Below are 27,592 nucleotides of genomic sequence, written 5' to 3'. Positions count from 1 at the left end.
TTACATTGCCTTATGTCGGACCTGGATCTGAAAGTAAATGGCACCAAAACTTACACCATGAACCTATTGGGTCAAAACCAGAGTAAAACCCATATTTTATGAGGAAGGGAATAAACTGAGCGAATCATCCACCGTCTGTTATTTAGGAATAATTTTCAATAGTAAGAACTCATGGTTGCCTATGATAACAAATAGGTGTGCACAAATGGAGGAATTCATAAATGGGATATTCGCGTTCACAAAGAAGCTGGGTTTTAAGGCAATAATGGAACTCATTATATATGAGAGCAAGGCAGTGGCCTCATACGGTGTGGGGATCTGGGGAATGGTCAATACACAAAGTACCATAAAGGGTTAAGGATTCATTCCTTAAAAATATTCTAGCTCTTCCGCCAAGCTGTTCGAACTATGTAGTCCACACTGAATTGGGAACCCCGTATATATCTGATAGGTTAAATAAAGTTGGCCCCGATCTTGCTTTGGCACACACTTTGGTTGCAAGAAGAAAAAGGGCTGAATAAATTAATTCTTAGGGATACTATGAACCTAGACTACGCGATAGAGATCCTGTGGCCGATGCAAATAAAATCTATATGTGAGGAGATTGGCCTAGTGGATCGTCTTTAATAATCCAGATTCCTGTAAATTACTAGATAAAGAAAAGTTGAAATACTGTGTTTTGAATAAGGCCATGGGAGAGAGATGGGCAGGCAACTGAGTAGAATCATCTGTACTCGCATATAATAGGACAGCCATCGAGGTGGGATTGAAACCATATATGAACATGTTACAAAACGAACATTAAAGGTTTATTCTGACCAAATTCAGGGCACATATGCTGACACTGTTGGTAAAGTTCCAAAATAATTTTCACTCCCTGTCAGAGCTGTGTGACAGTGAGTCACCTATAACCAATTTGCACATTGTATTTTTTTTGTAAACTTTATTAAATTCCTAGGAAGAAATGTATGTTACCCATATTTAAAACACTCAGTTTTAGACAGTGCAGATCAGCCTTTTTATTTTTACAGCAATTACATAATTGGGATGTGTGATGCACAATTACTTATTTCTCATGACACATACTGAAAATAAGAAAAAACCTGCAGGTGGAATTGCCATGTGTAAAGTATTTTCCGGGTGGATTGCATTACGACTTGATTGCTTAATGGAATTTTATAAGGTCTTTTATTCTGATCATTTTTTAGAATAAGTTATTCGAGTGCATGAAATTCGGTTTTAAAAGGGTGGATATTTTTCTCTCGACTCCTCACAATTGAAATGTACATACGAAAAGATTTTTTTACATTTATGTTTTTTACTCTGTTGCACACTTTTATGTTACTGAAAAGTATTGAATAAAGTTATTACTGACTGGCCAATTGTGTCAGATGAACTAAAATATAAACAAACTGAACAGGATACAGTACTTATGGTACGATTCATTTGTCAGCTATTTTCTGTGACAAAACGATAATCACCTGATCATCATTTACTTTATTGAAATCCTTACAAAGCGCAAATCTAGTAGTCCTGTGGGCACTTTCAGCAACCTCAAGGCCACTTATAGAGGACTTCTTAAAAACCATCCCAAGTCATCTTTGTCACAAGGAGCTGGATGTATGCAGAACATGTTCAGAAATTTGGTTTCCGAAAACAACACATCTCTAGGTTTATATATTACCTGGGATTGAGGAGTCTATACCTTTGTTTTCGCATCAAGTGCCTATATGTGGTTAAGCTTCCAGGTGTGTACTCTAAGAGGGGGGCCTAATGATGCCGCACATGGGTGCCCAGATCAGAGGAGGGTGTAGGTGAGAGTATGCCTGTGGAACAAATCCCAGTGTTCGGCCATGATCATTTCAGAATGAGGTGATAATTAGCCTCTCAGTGATATTTTCTGAGTCATGGTGAAGGCTTCACATCCAAGAAACTATTTGGGGCTAAGAATTAACCTTTTGCTAATGTGTGAGTGAGGGATGTTCTACCAACCTATTAAGCTCTGATTAAAACATGAACAAAAAGAGATTAACCAGAATAAGTGGGAATTCAGATATTGCGGCAACACTCATTGATGTTGGTCATTTGCTAGGACTAATGCAGGGCAGCTCAATGTGCATATCCCCCTCATTTCATTCTGAGCTACGAAAAGCCTCGGCCTTCCAAGGTTGTTTGACTGGTACTCAAACACAGCTATGGAGCCTGCCAGTGCTGTAGACCACAGCACGCACCACCATCTTCAGTACATTCTGGAATGCCTTCCAGATGTTGATGTAATGCAGATTAATTGCCGGTCGAAGTTAAAGACCGGGACAACAAAGGATAACATGACCGGGTCATATCCAAAACATGAACTGCATTACGTCATGTAGAGGTTTCTCTAGGTCAAAGAAAGATTGAGAATTTTCAGATCTCCAATCTTATTTGCTTAACTCTTAAAGTGAGATCATCGTCATTAGATCTGAACCAATGAGATTACCTGAGTGATATCCGTACAAAAGGTCACAAGCTAAATAAAATCCTTGTTGTTGGAGGCTCAAGGTCAGTCGGACTGAAGCCAGAGAAGGGTAGCCTGCAATGTGCCTGTGCGGCCAACTCTGCACACATCACCAGAATGGTGCTGACTCTCCCAGTAGCTATGGAACAACTTGAATGAAGACCTCTGCAGGACATGCCTGCATTTGCTCATGCTAGTTCTAAGAGGTCTTTATAGGCAGAGTATTCTGCCTAGGTTTAACAGAACTACTAAATATGACTCGCACAGGGTCACACTGGATTATGATTTAGTTTTCTAGGGAAAACCAAACATTAAAAGACTTTGAATACATTTAGGACAATCTGGATATTTCATTCCTATATTTAATGTTACTTGCTCTCATTTTCGCTACTATTCTCTTTATGTTTATTATTCCAATGCAACAAATGATTATATGTGTAGTGCTTACTAGTCCTATTAAACAGTGACAAAAAACTGTTGTAATACCATTATTGGCGTGAGTACTTACTTCCAGAGCCAATATGTCAGAGAGTCCTTGTTTAAACACCTCCATTTTCTGAGAAGCAATTTGAATGCCATGTTTATTTGTTCTTACGTTTCTATTGCGAGGTTGGGTGTCTTAAGTTCCAGACAGGACCTCTAACCCTAGTGGACTAAGGAATCTAGCAGTAAGAGGGTTGTGTGGGTAAAAGGTCCAATCAAGACCACATACATTTCGGGACAAATCTCAGTGCCAGGCTAGCACCGCAGCTTTGTGCGCTCAGCAGTGAGGCACTAGCCACAGAACACCCAAACCCCTCAGCACAAGAATCCTTTCCAGTTCGAGTACCGGATCTGGGAGTACAGCAATAAGAAACAGTGACCATAAAACAATGTATCTACTCATATTTGCATCCCTTTCTAGAAAATATTCATACTCTTGTGCAGTGTATGCAGAGATGTCCGGACCACAGATGCAACAAGTTTTAGATGAAACCTTTTACCACAAAACATTTATAAATGGTGTTTAGAGACATTAAGCACTGCAAGTACCACTGACGAAAGTTGTATTCAGAAAAATGGACATCTGCAAGAAAACCACTCCTCAAAGCCGATAAACAGAATGCGGGGACTGGTTTAAACATGCTGGTACACAGGAGACACCATATGGCTAGCAAAACAAACAGAAAAAGTTTACGTTGAGATAAAAATGAGATTGTGCAGGACAAACACATGCTACGCAGATTTGTGTTTACTTTCCCTAGAACAGGGAAGAGAGTTTGTTTTCTTGGGAGAGTGAGCAGGGTTATGGGAGTGGTTTTGCTTTGTATTGTGCCAAGGTGGTACAATTCCTTTTGTACCATCACAATGTTCAGACCGCCTGGAGGGAAGAGGCTGGGAGTTACAAGTACATAATGCAACATAACCTTTATATGATGTGAATAAGGTACTTGCAAACGGAGAGTATCTCATGAAAGGGGGAAGATACATGTGGGTTTAAAGGCAGAACACAAAGAAAATATGTATATAACATGTTTGATACATTTGGCTTTTTAATCCAAGAAGCAGCAAACTTAATGACAGCACAACGATGAAATGGACATCAGTAGGACGATAGTGATGAAGTACTGGGTTTAAGAGATTTAAAGGTATTTCCAGTGCTAAATGGAGTGTGAGCTGAAAAATAACTCAAGACAATTAATGGCTTGTCCTCCTACGCCTATAAAAATACTTATATTTATTTACAATCCATGAAAAATAAACTTACATTTGCCTCAAATCTTCTGGAACATCCAATTTAATCTTGTGAAACGTGTTTTTTGCTGCAGGTTTACTGGGATTCACTGCTCGTAAACGCTCAACTGTGACAATTTCATTGTATGTGGCATCACAGGCTGCATATTCTATTACATAAAACTGATAAAAACAAAATCAATATAAATCACCGTTGGTCAACATGAATGGTTAAGTATTCAGTATAAATGATAGTGTGTTGGGACTGGAAGGAAAATAACAGACAAAACATAAGACCGTGTGTCTTCAATAATGAAAGAAATAACGAACTTAAAGACTAAAAATTGTAAAACTTTGTTTAAAAGAAGTTACAAATGAAAGCAAGAAAGTTAACAAGAGGAAACGGGATAGTAGTAATATAACCAAAATAAAAGTTATATATTCCTACCTCACCCTTTATCATTCTGACTTTAGCCAGCCACCAGCAACACGGCTCTTTTTCATTTGCTCTGGAGTAAACCTAGACAGAATTATTGATGGTAAATAATTTTAATAATAAACATTTCCACTTTGAAGGACACATCACTTATTACCAAAGCAATATTAACTAGCCGGAACTAGCCACCATGTTCGGTAGAAAGGCAAAAAGCAATGGCAAGGCAGTCCCAAATCATTTCAGTTGAACCCTTGAGCTGAGTGACATATGAACCATCATTAGATTACGTAACAAAATCAAATGTTCATTTTATATTAAAAACAAATGTTTACTGAAGGGTCTTGTAAAACTATCAAAATCAGAGCAGCGTTAAGAAACTCTGAATGTAACTTTTGTTGCCATGCACCATTATCGATTACTTTGCTTGGCTGTGGTTTTGCAGTAATTGATTGTTGTAATCTACTCACATTATTATTTGAATATAATGAATCATCAATTAAGATGGACGGAGTAGTAAGCTGAAGTACAGAGATTCCGCTATAATTGCACACTGAGAAAAGATCAGCACTTTATTGCACTGCAACTCAGTGCATAACAATATTCCCTAAAGCCGAAAATTCATGTTTTCTTGTTCCTCTGGGACAAGAACTGCCTCTTTCTCATGATAATACTATGATAAACTTGGGCTTTGATTTACTCATTCCCTAATTACATATTTCATGTACGTTTGAGGTAATGCCCAGCCATTTGCTTCAAACTAGTAATGCTTTTTAAGGAGTTGGGGGGCAAAACAAATTGCGCACTGAACGCAACACCTATTAAATCTTTGTTGTCCAATATATCAGCAATTCGTCATCCAACCACATCGACAGCACAATTATATGGGTTATTACATCCTCTACTAACTTCTTAGATAGTGGTTTGGAACGTCAAAATCAAAACTCAAGAAGCAGTGATTCGCTGAAAGCATGCCAGTCACAGTAAGGTAGTTAGCCCCAAAGCTGTAATGGAATAACCATTGTTATGTTATGCTATGCTATGTGTATTTGTATAGTGTACAACTCACCTGATAAGGTATCCGGGCCCTGAAGCAGGAGCTGTATGGGTTGAGGCAGGGTTGGGGTAAGGTGAAGAGCCAGGTCTTCAGTTTCTTATTGAATTTAAGAACTGTGGAGGAAGCTCTGAAATGAAGGGGCAGGTTGTTCCAGGATTTCGGGGTGATGCAAGAGAAGGCACAACTGCCAGATCTGGTTCTGCATATGCAGAAGGGATGGTGAGAGAATGAGGAGTTCGGCTGAGCAGAGGTGTACGGTTGGTTTGTGGATTAGTATGTGATTGCTGAAGCACATGGCGTCAATGTTGTGTAAGGCTTTGTATGTGTGCCTGAGGAGTTTGAAGAGAGCTTTCTTGTGGATTCAGAGCTAGTGGCGCTCTTTGAGGTGCAGGGTGATGTGAATGCAAGGTGTGAGGTAGAGAATGAACCTGGCCACCTAATGTGTTTATGGTCTAGAGTCTTCTGGTCAGTGAAGCGTTGATTTCCAGCACAGCTTGCTGGTGATGAGGGCTTTGGTGACAGTTTTGCAAGTGCAGGTCGGGAGTAATTTGAAAATCTTCTTGAGCATATTGAGTTTTTGGAAATAGGAGAGTGAGACTGCTGTCACTTAACCGGTCATGGTAAGTTGGTTGTCTATTACTGTTCTGAGGTTCTTTACATGGGATGCCTGGAGGGGTGTGGGTTAGAGTTCAGCATGGAGTTGAGGTTGAGTGCCAGAGTGAAGAGTCTTAGCCAAAGATTACTACTACCTTCTTGTCAGTGTTGAGCTTGAGGCAGTTGGATTTCATACATCTGGCGGCTACGGTCATGTAGGCGGAGAAATTGGTTTGGCTGTTTTGCACGTTTTTCAGAGAGGGAGAGTGTGAGCTGGGTGTTGTCAGCATAAGCTATGATGATGATGATTCTGAGAGTGCGGATAGTGCTGGCAAGCGGGGTCATGCAAGCCTTAAACAGAGTAGGGCTGAGTAAGGATCCTTGTGGAACGCCACAGATGAGGAGATAAAAGGTGAAAGTGGGCATTGGTGACCGACTGTGGTACCATCTGCCAGGTAGGAGCAAATCCAGCAAAGTGCTGGATTTCGGATGACGGCTTTGTGCTGTTGAAACAGAATGGGGTGGGAGATGGTGTTGAAGACTGCAGAAAGATCCAGTAGGTTGAGAAGAAAACAAGTCACTTACCTGTAATTGTAGATCCTCAGTATTGGATTCATGCCTGAATCATTCCCTGTCGTCGAGACGGGAGTCTCCGGTACATAAAAAAGCATTGCTTAGTAGTATACCAAACTGAAAAACAGGCTTAAGCCCATTTTCCTTTGCAACCCATAACCTTCGTTATGTAAAAAAGGACTAAACGCGTCTCTGAACCAATCAGAACCTCTCACCCTCTAGAACCCTCCTGAGAGAACCTTCTGCCCCTCAGATTTTCGTGCACTTGTGCCATAACGTTCTGCGTGCTAAATCCGAGGTGAGCCTCTCAGGGCAGGAAGGTGGGTTGCATGTGAATCTATGAAAGCTCCAATACTGGAGAACTACAGTTACAGGTAAGTAACTTGTTTTCAGGTAAGTAACTTGTTTTCTTACTACAGTATTGAAGCTTTCATAGATTCCCATGCCTGAATCAGAATAGCGAGCAGTAGATAAATGCACATTTTGTGTTACCCATATCCTGAAACAAGGAAACATATATAGTGTGATAAAAACGGTATTTCTAAACCAAAACACACATATCAAAAATACTTTGCAAAATTGCATCAAATACAATAAAAAACAATAAAATGTGCAAATGTAGATAAAAAAAAAGAAGGAGGGATGGTAAAGAAGGCTCACCGTTACTGGATAAGGTTCCTCAGCACCGCTTCTCCCACCGCCACATCTCTTCCTGTGGCCGTATTCAAGCAGTAATGCCTGGTGAAGGTGTGCGTACTCGTCCAGGTCGCCGCCCTGCAGATATCCTGGATCGGCAAACCCGCAAATAAAGCAGTAGAGGTGGACACTGCTCTTGTCGAATGGGCACGGACTCGTGCATTCAGAGGTCGCCCAGCTGCATGATGACAATACTCTATCGCACTGGAAATCCATCTGGCAATTCCCCTTTTTGACAAAGGGAAACCCTTCCTGGGTGCGCTGAAGGCAACAAAAAGTTGTGAAGACTTGCGGAAAGGCTTGGTTTTTTGCAAATAGAACTTTAGACAGCGTTGGACATCCAGCGAGTGGAAAGCCCTTTCCGCCGCTGTTGTTGGTTGAGGAAAAAATCGTTTGAGAATTAATGGCTCATTTAAATGAAAATCAGTTGGTACCTTTGGAATGAATTTTGGATTAGTCCTGAGTATCATTCTGTCCTCTTTGAATTGTAAGAAAGGCTCCTGGACCGTGAGAGCCTGAATTTCCCCCACTCTCCTGGCTGAAGTGAGCGCAATGAGAAGCGCAACTTTCCACGATAGGAATTTCAGATCTGCCCTGTGTATTGGCTCGAAGGGCTGTTTCATTAACTGGGAAGGAACAATGTTCAATTGCCAGAGAGGTGGTGGAGGTTTTATTGGAAGGAAAACCCGGAACAATCCCTTCATAAATTGTTTGATTACTCTAGCGGACCACAAAGATGGACCAGAGGCAGTCCTTCTGTAGCGTAATATTGCGGCTAGGTGTATCTTTATCGATGCATGAGCCAAACCGGACTTTGCCAAAAGTAAGATGTATGGAATAATCTTGTGAGCTGCCGAGTGCAGAGGATGAATGTTAGATCTTTTGCACCATAAACATAATCTCTTCCACTTCATCCGGTATGTTTTGTTTGTACTATCTGCCCTGGCTCTAGATAGGGATGTTCAGATGTTGAAATTTGCAGTATTCAGGAGCCAGGCTGCTAAGTGCAGTGATTTCGGATCCGGATGAAGTACCTCCCCCTGGAACATCGTCAGAAGTGACGGTATCGGCTGGAGACAAATCGGGCATTTCTTCGACAGTAGTAGAAGCTCCGCGAACCAATGCTGCCTGGGCCACCATGGAGCTATCAGGATTATCCTGCATGGTTCTTTTTTGATCTTCATAAGAACCCGCTGCAGGAGGGGAATTGGAGGAAAGGCGTAGGCAAAGATGCCTGACCATGCCATCAAAAACGCATTCCCCCAAGATCCCCGTTGGGGAAGCCAGCTTGGAATATCTGGCATTTCTTGTTCTCCCTTGTCGCGAAGAGGTCTACTGTCGGTCTTCCCCATTTTTGGAAGATGTTGTTTAAACTCCCTGAGAGTATCCGCCTTGGTGTTCTGATCCCCTGGAAGATGTTCCGCTGTAATAGATATTCTGTGTTGTAGAGCCCATTCCCATATCAACTGGGCTTCTCGAGACAGGGAGAGTGATCTTGTTCCTCCCTGTTTGTTCAAATAGTGCATTGCTGTTGTGTTGTCTGTTCTTATTAACACGGCTGCACCTTGAATCCTTGGTAGGAACGCCAACAATGCTAAGCGGACGGCTCTGAGCACCAAGAGGTTGATATGCAATTGCTGTTCGTTCGATTTCCACCGACCGCTGACTTGCAGGTACTGAAGTAACGCTCCCCAGCCTTCCAAGGACGCATCTGTCGTAACCACTAATGGGGCTGGTTGAATCCGGAAAGAAAGGCCCTGCGAGATGTTCCGTTTCCGGGTCCACCATGTTGCCACGTGGATCATGACCGGCGTTACCCTGAGTATATCGTCGAAGGATCCTGTCGCTTGATGCCATTGAAGATCTAGCTGCTCTTGCAACTGACGCATGCTTAGCCTGCAGAAAGGTACGAGGGGAATGCAAGATGACATCGTTCCCAGCAATGATTTGTACTTGCGTACTGAAAGAGACTTTCTTTTTATAAAAGCCTGGGATAGAGATATTATTCCCAGCTGTCTTTCCTTGGAGGGGAACGCTTTGTTTATCTCTGTATCTAGAATTACTCCCAAGAAGGTGATATTTCTTGTAGGCTGAAGAGTTGACTTCTCTTCGTTTAAAGTCAGACCCAATCTGGCAAACAGTTCCACGCAAGCCCTTGTTGACGACCGGGCCGATGCTGCTGATGGTGCTTTGACTAACCAGTCGTCGAGGTAAGGAAATACTGGGTGTTTCCGTTTCCTTAGAACCGCTGCCACTGGAGCCAGGCATTTCGTAAAAATTCTCAGGGCTGATTTCAGGCCAAAAGGCAGTACCCTGAATTGGTAGTGTTCTCCGGCCACCATGAAACGAAGGTACCTCCTGTGGGAAGGATAGATTGGGATATGAAAGTACGCATCCCGTAGGTCCAATTTGGTCATATGATCTCCTGGGTTTAATAGCAGCAGAATATCTTGGAGGGATATCATTCTGAAGGATTGTTCCTAGAGATAAGTATTTAGGGATCTGAGGTCCAAAATAGGGCGCCATTGGGGAACTTTTTTTTGACTAGGACAAACCAGGAATAAAATCCCTTTCCTCTCTGGGAATTCGGTACCGGTTCTATTGCTCCCTTTCGGAGCATTGTCCGAATTTCTTGACGCATCTGATGCAAATATTTGACCTCTTGGTGTCTAGGAGGTGTACAAGGGGGGGTTTTGCAGAAGCTCTAGAGTATATCCGAATTGTATTATGTTGAGGACCCATTGGTCCGTAGTTGTTTGCTGCCAATCTTGAAGATGATAAGAAATTCTTCCACCCAGGGGAACATGTGACATAAGAGGAATAGGTGTGGCCAGAGTCAGAAAGTTGTCATTGTCGCCGGGTGTTGTCCTTCCCCTGACGACCTCCTCGACCTCTAGGAGTAGATTTTGTGTAACTTCCTACTTGTCGCTGCGAATACTGTTGAGGGTATGGCTGAGATGAGGTGGAGTAAGAAGTATACTGGCCTTGTTGGTAACCCCCTCTATAAGAGGATTGGACCCTACCTCTTGAGCCTCGAAAAGGAACTTTCCTATATTGCAATGTTCCCAGAGATTTAGCGGTTTCTGTATCTTTTTTGATACTCTGCAAGGCCTCGTCAATGTGCTTCCCGAACAAATCTTCTCCATTGAAGGGAAGGTCCAAGATCTTTTCTGGACTTTGGGCTTAAAAGCGGTCGCTCTTAACCATCCTTGTCGGCGCAAAACAGCGCTCCCCCCAAAGATCTGAAAGCCGTGGTCGCAATGTCCATTGCGCAATCTATGACTTCAGCTGAAGTCCTTTCACCTTCTTGGAGGATTTTCCTGGCTACCTGTCTGTCAGCCTCAGGAATGCTGTCCATATAAGGCGATAGGTCGCACAACATTTGCCTATCATACCTGCCCAGGATGGCCAGGGCGTTCGCCGCCTTAACTAGAAGGGCAGACATGGACGAAAAACTCTTTCCCGCATTGTCCAAGTGCCTACCCTCTCTGTCGGGAGGTGTTGAGATTGGAGCTGACGGATTCCTCGATTTTTGCTGAGCCGCTTGTGTTATAACTGAGTCCGGCTTGGGGTGGCCTAGAAGACAAGCGGGAGCATCCAAGGCCGCTTTATATTTCTTGTCCAGTCTGGCGAGTACTGGAGTAACCATTGCCGGCGTCTCCATGACCTTGAGACCTTCTTCCCATAGATGACTAACAATCGGGAGAGATTGAACTGTCTTGTGAAACGGCTCCTTGAAATCATACAAGAAGCACTCTGTTTTGTCCGATGACATGTTGAGCGCAAATCTCTGTGCAGCCCTCTCCATAAGATTATGGAACCCTCCGATGTCCTCCGGAAGAGAGTCAACAGGCCTCGGTGAAGGAGATGAAGGGACGGAATGAAATAATCATCCCATTCTTTACTAGGGTCCGTTATCTCCCCCTCTTCCTGCTCCTCATCGTCAGAGGTCTCTGGAGCCGGTTGCGGTAATGGTGATATAGGCAAGGACCCAGGTACCTCTTGTCTTCGCACAGGCGTACATGGAACAGAGTGTGATGTAGTCACTGGTATCCTTTGGGAAGAATGAGGTAAAGGATGCCTCCTTTTATAGTCATCCAACATAAACTGCAAATCCGTCCGCAGTGAAGATGGAACGCTCACCATTTCTTCCTGATAGTGTTGCTGGGGACAGTCTTGAAATCCCCTATAATCATCTTCCCAGTCATCTTCCTGACATTTAACACGCAATTGTGAGGGGCTACTGGCGTAGCCAAAAGGACCATCATTATCTTCTTCCTGCGAGTCTTCTTCCTCTAACAAGTGGGATGGAACCAGAGGTGCTACCTTGCTTGGAGATGTAATATCTGGGGTAATCCTCCTCTTCCTGGTAAAATCCAGTTTTTCTGGGGGTTTTTCTCTCGTCAACGAGCCCGTCGACGAGATTGCCGTCGAAATCGCCGACGAAACAGTCATCGCCGATGCTGCCGTCGACGCTGCCGTCACCGTTGTCGTCGTCGATCCTGTTGTCACTGTCGTCGACGATCCCGTCGACGATGTAGTCGTGGTCGTCGATGCCGCCGTTGTCGACGCTCTCGTCGTCGACACTGCTGTCGACGACGCCATCGTCGACGAGGGTATAGGATTAATAGAGATCTTTACCTCACTTTTCTTTGTTGAAGACGCTACTTTCTTCGTCGACGTTCCCGTCGACGACGTAGATTTTCCTAATTTCTCTTCACGAGTTGTAGAGGCTAGCTTTTTAAGTGAATGTTTAATTTTAAGGAGTGATTTTGAAGGCTCTGAACTCGTCTTTTTTAAATGTTTTACCCCTGAAGCATGACCCTTGCTCTCCTTTTCTATAGTTTGAGGAGATTTTGAGGGACTGCGCTCTGAAGACCCATTCGTGATCTTTTTAAGAACCTTCTCAAGTCTTTCCCCTGAGGTATGAGCCTGAGGAGATCTACCTCTTTTTTTAGATCTCCTTGAAGTTGTTGATGCCTCATCACTGTCACTAGACACGACGTCCTTTCTGGTCTTAAGTTATTGGAGCCAAATTACCAGTCTACCTTCACGATCCCTCAGTGTTTTATTAGAAAAGGTACGACATACCTTACATTCCTTCGCCTGATGGTGTGGGTAAATGCAGTACATAACCTTTTCTTTGAACAGGCGGCGCAGGCTCTAAATAAACCCTTCTTCTCCTTGTCAGCCATTCTCCAGAAGTTGATGATGAAAAATCAGTTGAATAAACTCTTCAATCTAGAACCAAACTGTAGAATTTGAGCAGAGCTCAAAGGAGACTCCCTAGCACAACGTGCGGTAGAAAATCTGAGGAGCAGAAGGTTCTCTCAGGAGAGTTCTAGAGGGTGAGAGGTTCTGATTGGTTCAGAGACAAGTTTAGTCCTTTTTGACATAACAAAGGTTATGGGTTGCAAAGGAAAATGGGCCTAGGCCTGTGTTTCAGTTTGGTATACTACTAAGCAATGCTTTTTTATGTACCGGAGACTCCCGTCTCGACGACAGGGAATGATTCAGGCATGTGAATCAATGAAAGCTCCAATACTTAAGTAACCGCGGTCTCACTTCAGTCCATGATCATGCGGATATCGTCCATGGCAGCGATAATGGGAGTCTCTGTACTGTGGTTGGGTCTGAAGCCAGACTGAGTGGCGTCAAGGAGGTGGATGTCATTAAGGTGGGTGGATAGTTGTTTATCATCTTTTTCATTACTTGTTCAGGGTACGGTAGACTGTTCGTTGGCTAGCGTCTTTGGATCTGCTGAGGGTTTTTCAGTACTGTGGCGTGTTTCCAGGCCCCTGGGTGGCTGGCTGTGATGATTGAGTTGTTCATGATTAGGGTGAGGCCTGCGCTTATGTTATGTGGATTTGTATGCACACTAATCGCAAGTGAGGGTATTCAGGCAATGGAGCAGGCATGTAGGCATATGTGTTTGGGTGTTGGGTTGTGTATCGGACCCCGCAAGTTTGTTGAAAAGCCATGTCCTCAGCTTCTTGCAGATTTCAAGAAGTGAGGATAAGACCCTGATTTGTTGAGGGAGGCAGTTCCAGGTCTTGGGTGCGATGTAGGACAATGCTCGACCTCTTGTTTTGTGGTTGCGGGTATGTGTGCGAGTGAGAGAGTGGCTGAATGTAGGTCTTTGGTGGGATGGTGCAAATGCAAGCACTTGTTCAGGTATGCTCAACTGATGTTGTGAAGTGCCTAGAATGAGTGTGTGAAGAGTTTGAATTGGCTGCGTTTGTAGATGGGGAGCTAGTGCAGCTTTCCGAGTTGTGGCGAGATGTGGATGTACTGTGGGAGGTCAAGGATGAGTCTCGCTGCAACATTCTGGATGGTCTGTAGACAGTGTAGGAGATGGTTGGAGATCAATCCTCTAGTCTGATTGGGTTCAGTCCTTTGATAAAGACATGGTGAGGGCAGTGGTCCAAGGGTGCTCTGAAGTGTAAGGATTTCATGGTTGTAGTGTAGGGAGTTTGAAAATATGGGCAGGAGCGATGCAAGGGATGGAGGGTCCGGTTAGGGATTGAAATGTTCGTAGATGCTGTTGACTTTATTGCTGAAAAATTGGGACAGCTGAGTGCAGAGATCTTGAGAAAGGGTTATGCTTGTGGAGCTTGTTGCAAAATTGGTGAAGTCTTTCACTATAGCAAAGTTAGTCTTGGCTGCTGAAATTGGTGTGTGGTCTGGACCGTGGTAGATTGAGGGTGCTGCTCAGGATGTAGTTGGTAGTGATGAGGAGGTTAAAAGTCAAGTGTTCCATGCAGCTAATGGTCCTATACAAGGTGGTGGAGCATTGGATTGATTCTTTGAAGATGATAGTGATTATGCCTCTGGGTCTGCTTGTCCTATTTTGTCTTGCGATCTTATCCAGAAGGATTGACGTGGAGGTGACGAGGGCAGATGCGTCAGCCAGGTTTTGGTCAGGAAGAGCAGGTCTGGTGAGTGGTCGAGTAGCCATTTTTAAATTTCAGTGGCATGTTTAGTTACGGTGCAAGTGTTGAGAAGTATGCAAGACAAGGAGGGGAGTCCACTCCAATCTCATCACAGTGAGGTAGATGTGAATAGGACATCCACCACACTGTAAAAGATAAATAATACCAGGAGGCAAAGGAAGAGCTTTCCTCACATTTCAAGATTATTATTATTTTTTAATAGGGTAAATCACAGTATAAGCATTGCACTGACGTCACAATGATTGGAAGTGAAACCATTCTGCAGCATTAGGCGCTGAATGTTTTCACTTTGATCAGGGCTCAGTAGCATATCTCTGCCACCCAAGCACAAATCCAAGGAGACAATGTTCCCTTTCCAGCGATACCTCACCCTAGTTAATCCTTGCTTGAGAATGCCCCAGGAGGACAATCCTCTAACAGGGAACCACCCACTAGACATTAGGGGTTTGTGGAGGGTAGCAGGCCGCATGGGTCAATGCCTAGCCCACCATAGAAATTTAAATGCAGTCTTTCTGCTCCTTATGGTGGGGATTTACCCTATCGGACTCTACAAGGCAGGCAGGGTCTACAGTCATTTGAATATACTGTCCCATGCTTTGTCCTGTTATGGTTCCGCAGAACTCAAAATTCTACAAAGTACAACTCCTTCAGCACTTCACTCTCAGCAGTAGAAAAAGCGAACAGTCACAGGTTTCTCAGGAATATCACTGTAGGGGTACAACAGGCTCAGATCTCAGATGATAAGATGTAACTATCAACAAATCACAACAACACATCAACAAACAAAAGTGGCAATAAACAGGTTGTTAAACAACGTATTAAATATATAAAATATATATTTAGAATATAAAATTCCTAGCTAAGAAAAGAAAGTTTACAAATCTATTATGTACACAGAGGCAAGGATTACGCGTTCTTTTGGCTCACTATATTTAACAGAAGCCCTCATCAAAAACAACAATGCTCTACATTTCTCAAGAGGCATTGAGAAAAGAGTAGTCTAATAACAGCTACTAGCAATTCACATCAATGTATGTATTCCTTCTAGTCTAGTCTCATATCCTTTTTTTGCTGGGATAATCCTCGTCTCTGTGTCTTTAATAGAATTGAAAATGTTCCTTTACATTAGCTGGGAAATTCTATATTTTATGTCAGGACTGGAGGCAAGGATTATGCTAGTTTAATGCCATATTACTAATGAAGCAACTCTTTTCACTGTGTTCAGATAGAATTGCTTGAAAATAGAAGAAAATGACAAGTCCACCTCGTTTGTGATATGCTCCACTTGAGCACCCAGCGAAAACGCCTTGGGGCCACAGCACCTCTAGCTGAGTTTGCACTAAATTCTGTGTCTAACCACACTTCCTACATTACCTATCTAACCCATTAGGCTAAGGTGAGGGAGGACACATCCTTGAAATGCTATTTAAGGCAATGAGCAAGTGGCTGGCTGTTGGAGGCCTGATATCCACTGGTGTGCCCACCTAAGCACTAATGCATTTGACCACATACAATTTAGGAAATTCCTGAAATTCTGGGTAAAAAATCATTTAGGTTTTTAACTTTGGGAATGTGACTCCATACGGTATGAACCTTCTGCCAGGAAGGTCTAGTGCACTACCATTCAACACTCTTTAGAATAAAATTAAATAAAGAAGCATCCCTAATTTGCACGATAACTCCTTTCTGGACAGACACTTGTTTCTTTGGAGAGAGACATATTCAACATGTGGTTCACATGCCATAGATAAAGAGTTTTTTGCCAGCAGGGGTATAGAAAGCTGCACTCCTCTGAGTAAATACAAAGGAATAGCCTTCCACAGTCACACCATATAAGCACACATGGCCTGCTTAAATGGCCGGCCAAAAAGTACTGACTGACATGTAAGATTTGCATTCTATAGCCAATTGTTACCAAAAATGTGGATAAGGCCTAAAGTCACAGGATCCAGACCTGAAACCACACAACATATCCATCACCACAGTCAATTTGTATCAATTAAATGTGCTGTCTTGTCATGCATTCCTGGTGAGGTCTGGAGTATAGTCAGAAAGGCCCAGGAGCGTCACACGTCCCCTTTATTTTTCCTTGCCAAAAGTTGAAATGAGCCTTCCAGGGCTGGACTTGTCGATGGTACTCCCCTCATGGATTCATGAGGATGTTTAATGGAGAGGAGGGAGATAGATCAATAAATCCATCAGAACTGTAAACCATAGTTTCATATCAGGAAGATCAAAATAATGTTCACCTCATCTCGCTGCTCCACCAGCGCAATCATATGGAGTTAAGGAATAGCTGACCTCTAGTGTCCACTCCTGACGGAAAGCATCCATTGATGCTGCTTTCCGGTCCAGTTTCCATCTGTAACACATTGGAAACTGATGATCCAGGCTGGAAGTAAACAGGTCATGTGACAAGGACCCCAGACTTTCATGAGTGCCTGAAAGACTGCTGTGTGTAACTTACAAGTGCTGGCATCCTGAAAGTGACGTGAATGACGCAGTCATGTTTTGACGTCCCGGCTGGTATTCTGCCATTATTGCCACCTGATTATCCAGACAAAAGTGCAAAAAATCTGTGGTCATTCGTATGAGGAAAGGCGAAAGAGTTACCAACATGTGGTTTATATATTGTAACACTGAAATGTTGTCCATCTTGAGAAGGACACAACATTTTGCTTTCTTTTTCGTCCAGCATTTGACTGCAAAAGATCTTACAAGATTCAGGCAGTTTATGTGTAATCCTAGTTCCTTTTCAGACCATTCTCTGTCTGTTGACAAATCTCTACACCTTGTTCCATAGCCGTATCTGCTGGCATCAGATTCTATGATCAGATCTAGTGTCGAACCAAAGATCGCCCTGCCGTTGCCATTCCATCCCTGAATGTACTAAGATCACCAGTGCATTTCTGCTCTGGCATAATCTATTAACTGCCCGATTCTGAATAGCTTAATCCTTTTCTGAGATGTGCGGCCTTCAGACGTTGCATTGTCCAATAGTTCAGCAGTTCTAGAAATATGGTCAGGATTGATGAGGCCAAGAGTCCCACCAAGTGAGCCTAATGTCAGAGATATTTTGGGTCAGGCCAGGGCTTCTCTTAGTTCCTTCATTATGTTCATCATCTTTGAGTTCGGTAGTATGAGAATTGCTCTTATCGTGTCCATCAAAAAAGGTAGAAACTGAATCCACTGTAAGAGTGAGCTCTGATAAATCCTGATAGATCACAAAGTCCAGGTCTTCTAACAGAGAAAGATGTTCCGCCAGCCAATGATGGGAATTATGTCAAGATAAACAAATCATTTTATGTCTCTCACGTGGAGAAATTTCATTACCAGTCTTAGGACCTTTATGAAACACCACTGTGCAAACACGCCAGATGATAGACATGTAAAATCGTACATACTCTGTCTACACTAGAACTGCAGACGTCTATGTTGTGTTTGGAAACCTGGTATTGCCAGATACAGGTCTTTCCAGTCCAACCACTCCATCCAATCTCCCAATCTGAGACTATTCCTGGGCAGATGAATTCGCTCCATCTTGAAATGTCAGAAGATAAACCATTTGTTGAATTCTTTGAGATTGATTACTGAGGGGGGGAGCCTTGGTCATTTCTCAGGACGAAGAAAATGGCCTTGGTTATGTTATGGTTATTATTTTTCTAGAGCGTTCAATTGCCAAAAAGGCATCTTGATGCGGACTAAGATAGCAGAAAGAAATTTATTTGAGGGATAACAGCCATATTTTCAAGGCTTTCCTAAAAGCCAGAAGGTTTGGCATGGCTTTATATACAGAAGAGCATTCCTGCCTTGAAACTGGGGACTACCACCAGTTTGACAAAGGCCGGAAGTAGCGACCTACCTGGGGTATACCAGGTGCAGCTATTTCTAAAAAAACAGGTACTTGGTCATGCAATGCTTTGCAAACAATACAAAGAGCTTTAAAAGTGACCCTCTGTCTGATGGGAAGGCAGTGAAATTTATTGACAAACTTAGAGACCGATTGATGTTTGGGAATTTTGTAAAGCACATGGCCTGCTGCGTTTTGCAGTGTTTGCAGCTTATTAAGTACATGCTGATTAGCATTAAGATACAGCATGTTGCAATCTTAGATACTGCTAGCGAAGTGACTACCTTTTTCTGCAAATGAGATGAAATAGAAGGAAGAATCTTCTTGACCATTCTGAGAGGAATGAAGGCAGCCAAAGTGACTGCCTTAACCTGGTCAGAATATGACAGTTTGTGATTAATAAGGAGTCACAGATTCTTGGATGACCTGACTGGAGAAGGAAGTGATCCTAAGTCAGACGGCCACCATTCAGGGGACCAAAGGGAAGAATGGGCACCAAAAAGCAAGACCTTCGTCTTTCCTGAATTGAGTTTGAGGCAGTTGATGGACATCCACAAACGGACTGCCTTCATACAGTCACAGAATCTCACACCTGTGTAATCGGTCAATTTAATCCCAATAATCTCAGCTGCAAGAGTGGCAACTCTGGGAGGGCAGGCAATCACATGGAGAACCCGATTTAGATGACTCAATCAGTTTGGTAACCTCAACATTAGAAACCTTTGAAATTCTTCGGGGATTAACAGACCCGGAATACTTAAAATAAGATCATCAGCTTCCGATGCCTTGAAAGAATGGCACTGGCTGCCTTTAAAGCAGAAGATTCTGTTTAAATCTATGTGCATTGTGTTCAAGGCACAAAAGAGTACTGGCCGAGTACACAACTACAAAGAAGACTGAAGGGGTTTCACCGGGATGATACCTTCGCTTCAGTACTGCAAACATGTTCTGCATCATTAAGTTTCGGAAGGCAAGACAAGGAGTCCAGGCATTCTTAGTCACCGAGGCCCAGCTTTGGAACAAGCTGCCACCAACTCTTAGATCAGCAACTACCCTGTTACAATTTAGGAAAGCTCTAAAGACATGGCTCATCCCTAAATACATTTGCTACGTATTCTTCCGGATCGTTATATGTTAGCAGTGGTTTTTACCCGCTTGCCTTAGTGCCAGGATACCAGTTGGTGACATCTGCACTATACAACTGGAGTAAATGAATTAACAAGAACATTTTGCTGATGAAACCTCAGGGATGAGGTACCATCTGAACTTGAGCCTCTTTCAATTCTAGGGCCATTACCTTTTAATCGATAAAACTGGAATTTTTTCTGAAAATAAGATGAACTTCAGCCATCATCACTGCTTCGGCAAGCTGTTGAACTCCAATTGAAAACCTCTGATGGTTTGGAGGACTCAAGCATTGCTGGTTAACTTATGGAGTATCGACTTCCTGCAGTGTTGATACCTCTAAAGGAGTTGCTTAAGTCACATATTCTGTTCCCTCCTCAAGTTGGGAGGAAACCTTTGAATCCGGTATGGTCATGTCGCACAAGTTACTACTTGTGTAACGATGTATCTGTAAGAGACATTAGTTAGTGATAGATTCCTCACCTTAGAATATCCCCAGGCGTCAGACTGGATCCGGAAAGTTTCGCTTAGCAGTACCCCTGCGTGTCAGTAGGTGGCATCGTGCGGCTCTGAGTCCGTCACTTTCGTCGTAAGCGCCGAGATGACGCCACGGAGAGTACTTAGGCGCCACCCATGCACGCTGACTTCAGTTCTGTACATGACAGTCCGCGCCATGAACGCAGAGCCATGCAAGATACTGACCATTGGTGCAGAAAACTAGGGCCCTAAGAGGGATGACCTTAACCCTAGCAACCAGTTCGCAGAACAGGGAGGATGGGTGGGGCGGTAAGGAATCTATCACTAACTAATGTCTCTTACAGATATATCGTTACACAAGTAGTAAGTTGTGCATCCGAAATAGACACGTTAGTGATAGATTCCTCACCTTAGAATAGATAGCCCAGCAATACCAACCCCGGTGGTGGGTCTGCAAACAAATTACACCAGAAAGTCACGGAGAACAGAACGACCAAAGAAGCAGTCTCTCCGGACTTGACTGTCAAGGCAGTAATGCTGGATAAACGTGTGCAGCGAGGCCCACGTAGCTGCCTGACAAATATCCTGCAAGGGAACGCCGCGTCCCAAGGCAGAAGTGGCTGCAGTTGCCCTGGTAGAATGGGCATGCAGCCCCACAGGAGGCTGCTTCTTAGCCAAGGAGTAGCAGGCTTTTATGCACAGAACGACCCACCGCGAGATGGTTTGTTTGTGCACGGCCCGGCCTTTTTTGGCGCCCACGTAGCCAACAAAGAGCTGGTCATCCACCCGGAACTGCTGTGTACGCTTCAGATAGAACGCAAGCTCACGTTTCGGGTCCAGACAATGGAGCCTCTCCTCCTCCCTTAAAGATGCGGAGGCGGCAAGAAGGTGGGCAAAGCGATGGTCTGCCCGATGTGGAAGGGCGTGACAACCTTTGGCAAGAAAGAATGACGGGTCCTCAAAACCACCTTGTCCGGATGAACAGAAAGGAAAGAAGGTTTGGAAGAAAGAGCCTGGAGCTCACTCACTCTTCTGGCAGAGGTGATAGCTACCAGGAAAGCCGTCTTGAGAGTGAGAAGACGCAAAGGACAGGTATGAAGGGGCTCGAAAGGAGCGCACATCAGATAGGTCAAAACGAGATTCAAGTCCCATTGAGGCATGATGAACGGCACGGGAGGAAATGTGTGCGTAATGCCTTTAAGGAAACGGTTAAGAACCGGAGACTTAAAAAGAGAAGGCTGATCAGGAAGCCGGAGAAAGGCGGAGAAGGCAGAAAGATAACCTTTAAGAGTGCCCAGAGCAGAGCCCTGCCGGGCCAAGGAAAGCAGGAACAAAAGAACTTCCGAAAGAGGGGCAGAAAGGGGATCCACAGCCTTCGCTGTGCACCATGCCACAAATTTGTTACACCGACAGGCGTAGACCGTTTTAGTGGAGGGATGCCGGGCTGCCAAGTTGACATCACAGACTTCGGGAGAAGATCGAAACCTGTCAACTGTCGCCGCTCAATCTCCACACATGGAGGTGGAGGCTGGACAGGTTCGGGTGGAGGACCGTCCCCTGCTGCTGCGACAGAAGATCCTCTCGAAGAGGCAGACGGATCGGGGGATCGATCACCATGCTGAGTAGCTCGGGATACCAGTATCTTCGTGCCCAATCCGGAGCCATAAGGATGACTTGGGCCCGGTCATGTCGAATCTCCTTCAGCACTCTGAGCAGAAGCGGTATAGGCGGAAAGGCGTACAACAGACTGCAACTTCACTCGCGACGAAAAGCGACGCCGAGCGAGTGCCGCCTTGGAAACTCCAACGCGCAGAACTGATGACATTGCGCGTTCTCTTTGGTGGCGAATAGATCTAACCAAGGCTCTCCCCACTGCTGAAAGAGACCTTGCACCATGTCCGAGTGCAGACGCCATTCGTCATTCATCAAGCACTGGCGGCTGAGTTCGACCGCCCTGGCGCTCAGAGAACCTGCCAGGTGTTGAACCACCAAGGTAATGCCTTGATGTTCCAGCCATGTCCAGAGTAGCAGAGCCTCCTGACATAGGGTCCAGGACCCCACCCCGCCCTGCTTGTTGCAATACCACATGGCAGTGGTGTTGTCCGTGAACACATGCACCACACTTCCCCGGAGAGAGGGAAGGAATGCCTTCAGTGCTAGTCGGATCGCCCGAAGCTCCAACAGATTGATATGGAGCCGGGACTCAGCCAGAGACCAGAGTCCTCTGATCTCCGCCTCTCCCAAGTGGCCTCCCCATCCCAGGAGGGACGCATTCGTCACTACTATGTGCTGCGGTTGGGGAAGGGAGAGGGATCTGCCATTGACCCAATCGCGATTCGTGAGCCACCACGGCAATTGTCGTGCAGTGCCCTCCGAGATCTGGACATGATTGGACAGGTTGCCCTGATGCTGCGCCCACTGGAACTTCAGGTCCCACTGCAGAACCCACATATGCCATCTGGCATGTGGCACTAGCAGGATGCAGGAGGCCATCAGGCCCAGGAGCAGGAGGGTCACCCTGACTGAAACCCAGGACAGAGGCTGAAAGGTTGGAATCATAGCCTGAATATCCCAGACTCGCTGCTCGGGAGGATGAACACGATACAGCGTCGAATCCAGAACCGCTCCGATGAAGGGGAACTTCTGAGAGGGACTCAGGTGCGACTTTGGCACGTTGATGGAGAACCCCAGCAAATGCAAGAGATCGGCCGTAGTCTGAAGGTGGTGGACGACTGTCTGGGGCGAGCCCGCCTTTAACAACCAATCGTCGAGGTAGGGGAAGACTGACACACCCGACCTGCACAGATAAGCTGCAACCACCGCCATCACTTTAGTGAACACCCTAGGGGGGCTTGTAAGGCCGAAGTGGAGCACAGCAAACTGAAAATGCTTCTGGCCTACTGTGAACCGCAGCTAACGCCGGTGGGTCGGCAGGACGGGAATGTGAAAATATGCATCCTGCAAGTCCAACACTAACATCCAGTCTCCAGGGCCGAGGGCAGCTAAGACCTGAGCCAAAGTCAGCATCTTGAACTTCTCCTTCCGGAGGAAGCGATTGACGTTCCAAAGGTCCAAGATAGGATGCAGGCCCCCTTTGTCCTTCTTGGGGACCAGAAAGTAGTGGGAATAACAACCACTCCCTACTTCCGGGCCAGGAACGCACTCGATGCCCCCTTGGCCAAGAGGGCCGTGACTTCCTGTCGGAGAAGAAACAATTGATCCCCCGACATGCGTTGGCACCGAGGTGGAATAGTAGGAGGGGAGGACTGGAAGGGAGTAACCGTGGCAAATTATCTGCAGCACCCATCAGTCTGATGTAATCTCGCGCCAGTGAGGGAGGTGGTGGCGGAAGCAGCATGGGTGGTGGTGGACGGACCCGCACAATGGTTCCCCGACCCGCCCCTGCGAAAACCGCGACTCCGGCCGTGCTGGGGATGGTTCTGCCCAGGCTTAGGGGATGGGCGCGCCTGACTGCCTCTACCTTGGCCACGAAAGGAACGAAAACCAGGAGAAGCCGAACTTTTAGTAGAAAGGCCCAAGGACTTGGCCGTAGCCCGCGAATCCTGAGAGCGCAGCAGGGTACTATCAGCCTTGTCGCCAAACAGGCGGGTGCGATCAAAGGGCATGTCCATGAGCGAGCTTTGGACATCAGGCGAAAACCCAGTTGAACGCAACCAGGCGTGACATCGCAACTCCACTGTTGTAGAAATCGCCCTGCCCAATGAGTCGGCGATGTCCAACCCACACCGAACGGCGAACTTAGCCGCATCCTTACCCGCAGCAATTGCCTGAGAAAGGACAGCCTGCACCTCCTCAGGACACTGAGGCAACACCTGAGCAACGGCATCCCACAGCGCGTGGGAGTAGCGGGCGAACAAGCAGGTGGTGTTCACCGACCGCAACCCTAATATTTGCCGAAGAGAACAACCGCTTCCCAAACTGGTCCAGCCGTTTAGAGTCCTTACCTGGTGGGGCCGTCGGAAAAGCACTCTGTGACGTCGAGGCCTGAATGACCAGGCTCTCAGGCGTAGGGTGAGTAGTCAAAAAGGCAGGGTCACAGTGCGCCGGTCAGTGGCGCCTGGCGACGTTTTTATCCACCGGGGCCCCCGTGGCCGGCCTCGACCAAGAGGACGGCGCTAAGGGCGTCATTGAAGGGAAGCAACGGCTCCGACAAAGTAGACGCTGTCTGGAGCCCCTCGGTGAGGAGGTTGATCTTGAGGGCCGCTGTGGGGTGGTCAAGATTAAGGTCCTCAGCCGCCTGACGCAGGACCATCGTGTAAGAGGCACCTTCCTCCTTCGTAGGCGGGGAGGAAGCGAACCCTGGGTCAGAGAAGATATCGAGGTCGCCTGCCTCCTCCAAGTCGTCCACCCAATCCTGCTCGGAGTCACATTGCCGGGCAAGAGGGTCCTCGGACCCTTCCCTGTCTTCGTCCACCTCTGGCGTAAAGGGAGCCGGTCGCAGTGCCAAAGCCGGAGCCGGAGAAGAGACGAACGCCACTGTGAATGGCACCGGCCCGGAGTCGGACCGGCGCCGGCTCCCAACTCGGATCCCAGGCCGGAACAAAATGGTCCTGGAATCGGGGCAATAGAGGAATAAACGGCACCCAGTGTGGCGCCAGAGCCGCTGGCGCAGGATCCTGTGGCGCAGGGGCTGGCGCCGGTGGCGGAGCCGCCGGGCCAACAGGATCTGGACCCGGGACCGCAGGGCCCTTAGGCGCGCCGGCAGGAGCCCGAGGCCTAAAAAGGCGGTCCATGGTAGCAAGGAATTCTTGCACCTCTTTGGGAGTCGCCGACGGACCCGGGTATGGCGGGTAGGCCACGGGACTCCTAGGCTCCAGGGGAGCCGCTGGGGTGAAGCCCCTGTCCCCCTCGTCCGACCTCCAGGGAGCGAAGGGAGGACGTCGGAGAGCGAACACGCTTCTTCGACTTCTTTTTGTGGCCTTGCTTACCGGAATCCGAAGGCGAAGACTTGGAGCCTGAGGAGCGACGGCTCCGGTCCCACGAACGGTCCCGGGAACGGCGGAAGCGTGACGAAATGCCGGACCTCCAGCAACTTCCTACGCTGCTCCCGCAAGGCCTTGGGGGCCATGGCCCGGCAGTCGTGAGCAGTCTCCAGGCAGTAGAGGCAAACATCGTGGGGGTCCGTCACCGACATATTCCGTCGGCAGGCCCACAGGACTTAAAGCCGGGCATCCCTACGTGCACCAGGAGAAAAGAGAGGAGACAAAAAGTCTCAATATAGTAGTCAAAAAGTGACTAAGGTACGTGCTCTATCCGGATCTGCGCTTGCTGGCGCGGAAAAAGAAAGAACTGACGTCAGTGCGCATGGGTGGCGCCTAAGTACTCTCCGTCGCGTCATCTTGGCGCTTACGACGCCAGTGACGGACGCAGAGCCGCACAATGCCACCTACTGACGCGCCAGGGTACTGCTAAGCAAAACTTTCCGGATCCAGTCTGACGCCTGGGGATATTCTAAGGTGGGGAATCTATCACTAACGTGTCTCTTTCAGATATTTGTCACAGCAGTGTGGTCGACCTTGTTTAGAGTATTCAGATTCGAAATGGCCAGCTGAGTGCCCTCATAATAGGCCAGCCCCTCTGCGACCTGTTTGTCTGAAGATTACCTGAGGGCCTGTGCCTTGTCTAAGAAACTGAAGGCGAACACATACTTGCCCAGCTCCTTCCAGAACGGGTCACCGAACGGGCCATTTTCTGCTATCATGTCGGCCTTAGACGTGGCGAGATCACCCAACTTAAGGTCGACCTTCAAGAGTAAGGAACTGTGTCTCTCCAAGGAGTTACCACAGTTCGAATTGCCCAACAGAATGGCAGCAAGTTGCACCCAACTTGAAAAGATCCCTGGTGAGATAAGCAAACTGGATTTGTTTGAGAAAGTGCCCTCTTTCTGCATGGTTGCCCCCACATTTTGCTGAATTGCTGATGTGCTTTGACTGAGTATGCCCTAGGGTCCTGCTAATCAGGTACCCAAGGCCTACGTTCTTTCCCTAAAACGGCATTAAAGCCTAAACCCAATTGGCATCTCTGGCCACAGGTCAGCCCCTGGAAAATGGTACCACAGGTACCCAGGGCACTGTGACCAGAGTAGGCCTCGAAGGGCTGCAGCACCTATTGTGCCCCCCCCCCTAGAGGTCCTGTACCCTGACACTCACACACTGCCTTTGCAGGCTGCGTGTCTTGGTGCAAAACTAAGTGAAGTGTCGACATGGCACACATCCCTGCGAGCCATGCCTACAACCCACTGTCCTGGCATAGATAAGTCACCCGTCTAGCTGGGTACACTATACCAGTAGTGAGGATACAGGTGCATGAGCCCTGTACCCCTACAGTGTCTAAGTCCATTCTTAGACATTGTAAGTGCAGTGTTGACATTAAGAGTATATGGTGCTGGGAGTTTGTCATTACGAACTCCACAGCAACATAATGGCTGCACTGAAAACTCAGAAGTTTGGTATCAAACTTCTCAGCACATTAAACCCACACTGATGCCAGTGTGGGATTTAATGAAAAATGCACACAGAGGGCGTCTTAGAGATGCCCCCTGAAAAATAACCTACTACTAGTGTCCAGGCTAAGTGGCTGCCACCACCAGACATGTTTCTGGATCCCTGGGTCGAGAGCCTGCTGCTTTCAGGGGCCTGAAACAATGCACATCCTGGGACGAGGTGCCAAGCCTCCTCCCCCAGGATGGGCAGGGATCACGAAGGTGAAGCTTCAAAGGCTTGCTGCCTTTGTGAGCTTCCCCAGGCCGCTTGCTGCTCTCAGCAACTGGCCCCTACCCACACTTGGGGCAGGAAAAGCGTCGGGAAAAACATGGGAGGAAGGGACATGTGCCCACCTCTCAAGTTGGGGAGGCGAGGTGAAGCACAAATCTCAGGGGACTCAGCCAACCAGGGCCAGGCTCATGCCCCCCTCCCACTGGAGGGTGGCATATTAGGGGGTGTACCCACCCCAGGGAAGGAACCCATTGGTCCCTGCCTTTTACCTATCTGTAACGCCCCTAAATCTAGTATTTAGGGGCACCCCTGAACCTTGCTTCCTCAGACAAGAACCTGCAACATAAAAAGAAGAAGGACCAAACAGCCGTGCCGAAGCCAACAAGAGGAATACGTCCACTGACTTGGCCCCAGCCCTACTGGCCTGTCTCCACCTCGAACCTGCTCCTGCGAAACCCTGGTGTGTCCTGTAGCCAGCAACCTCAAACACTGGAGGATCTGCCTGCCTTCAAGCACAAAGACTTTGTCTCCCGTGAAAAACGGATTTGTTCACCTGCAACCTCTGGCTCCGCCCAGACACCGCAAATCCGCCCCACTCTGCACCCGCCGTCCACGGCCGGAGCTCGGGTGGGCAAGCACCAGGCGGAGGTCACCCCGGTGATCCTGACCGGAGATCCGGCGACCCCTGACCTGCCTCAAGCCTCCAGCCGACGCCTGCAGCCTATATCCAGAAGGCCCCCCTAACCGCGACCAGGAGCTGGTAAGAAGATCCAACCCCAAAAGGCACCCTTGCACCCGACGCCCCACGGCCTGGTGTGCCCAAACCGTCGGTGCCTTACCAACCCCTAACTCCCCAACTTAGCTCTCGAAGTGGTGGTCGCAACCAGAAG

At 46.7% G+C, this 27,592-nt stretch overlaps 1 protein-coding gene across 8 annotated transcripts in view; it reads right to left on the bottom strand.

Annotated features, from left to right (window-relative positions):
• Positions 1-27,592, bottom strand: part of FMR1 (fragile X messenger ribonucleoprotein 1) — a 491,218-nt gene that overhangs the window by 315,630 nt on the left and 147,996 nt on the right. For all 8 annotated transcript variants that reach the window (XM_085607992.1, XM_085607991.1, XM_085607997.1 and 5 more), the window contains 2 exons: positions 4,659-4,730; positions 4,245-4,393 (listed from right to left, as the gene is read on the bottom strand). In XM_085607992.1, coding sequence (XP_085464118.1) covers positions 4,245-4,393; positions 4,659-4,730 — 221 coding nt within the window. The remainder of the gene's footprint in view (positions 1-4,244; positions 4,394-4,658; positions 4,731-27,592) is intronic.

Source organism: Triturus cristatus, chromosome 5_2 (genome assembly GCF_964204655.1).
Source record: "Triturus cristatus chromosome 5_2, aTriCri1.1, whole genome shotgun sequence".
NCBI classification, from domain to species: Eukaryota; Metazoa; Chordata; class Amphibia; order Caudata; family Salamandridae; genus Triturus; species Triturus cristatus.
The sequence above is the reverse complement of the archived record's forward strand: the minus strand, read 5'-3'. Positions and strand labels throughout refer to the sequence as shown.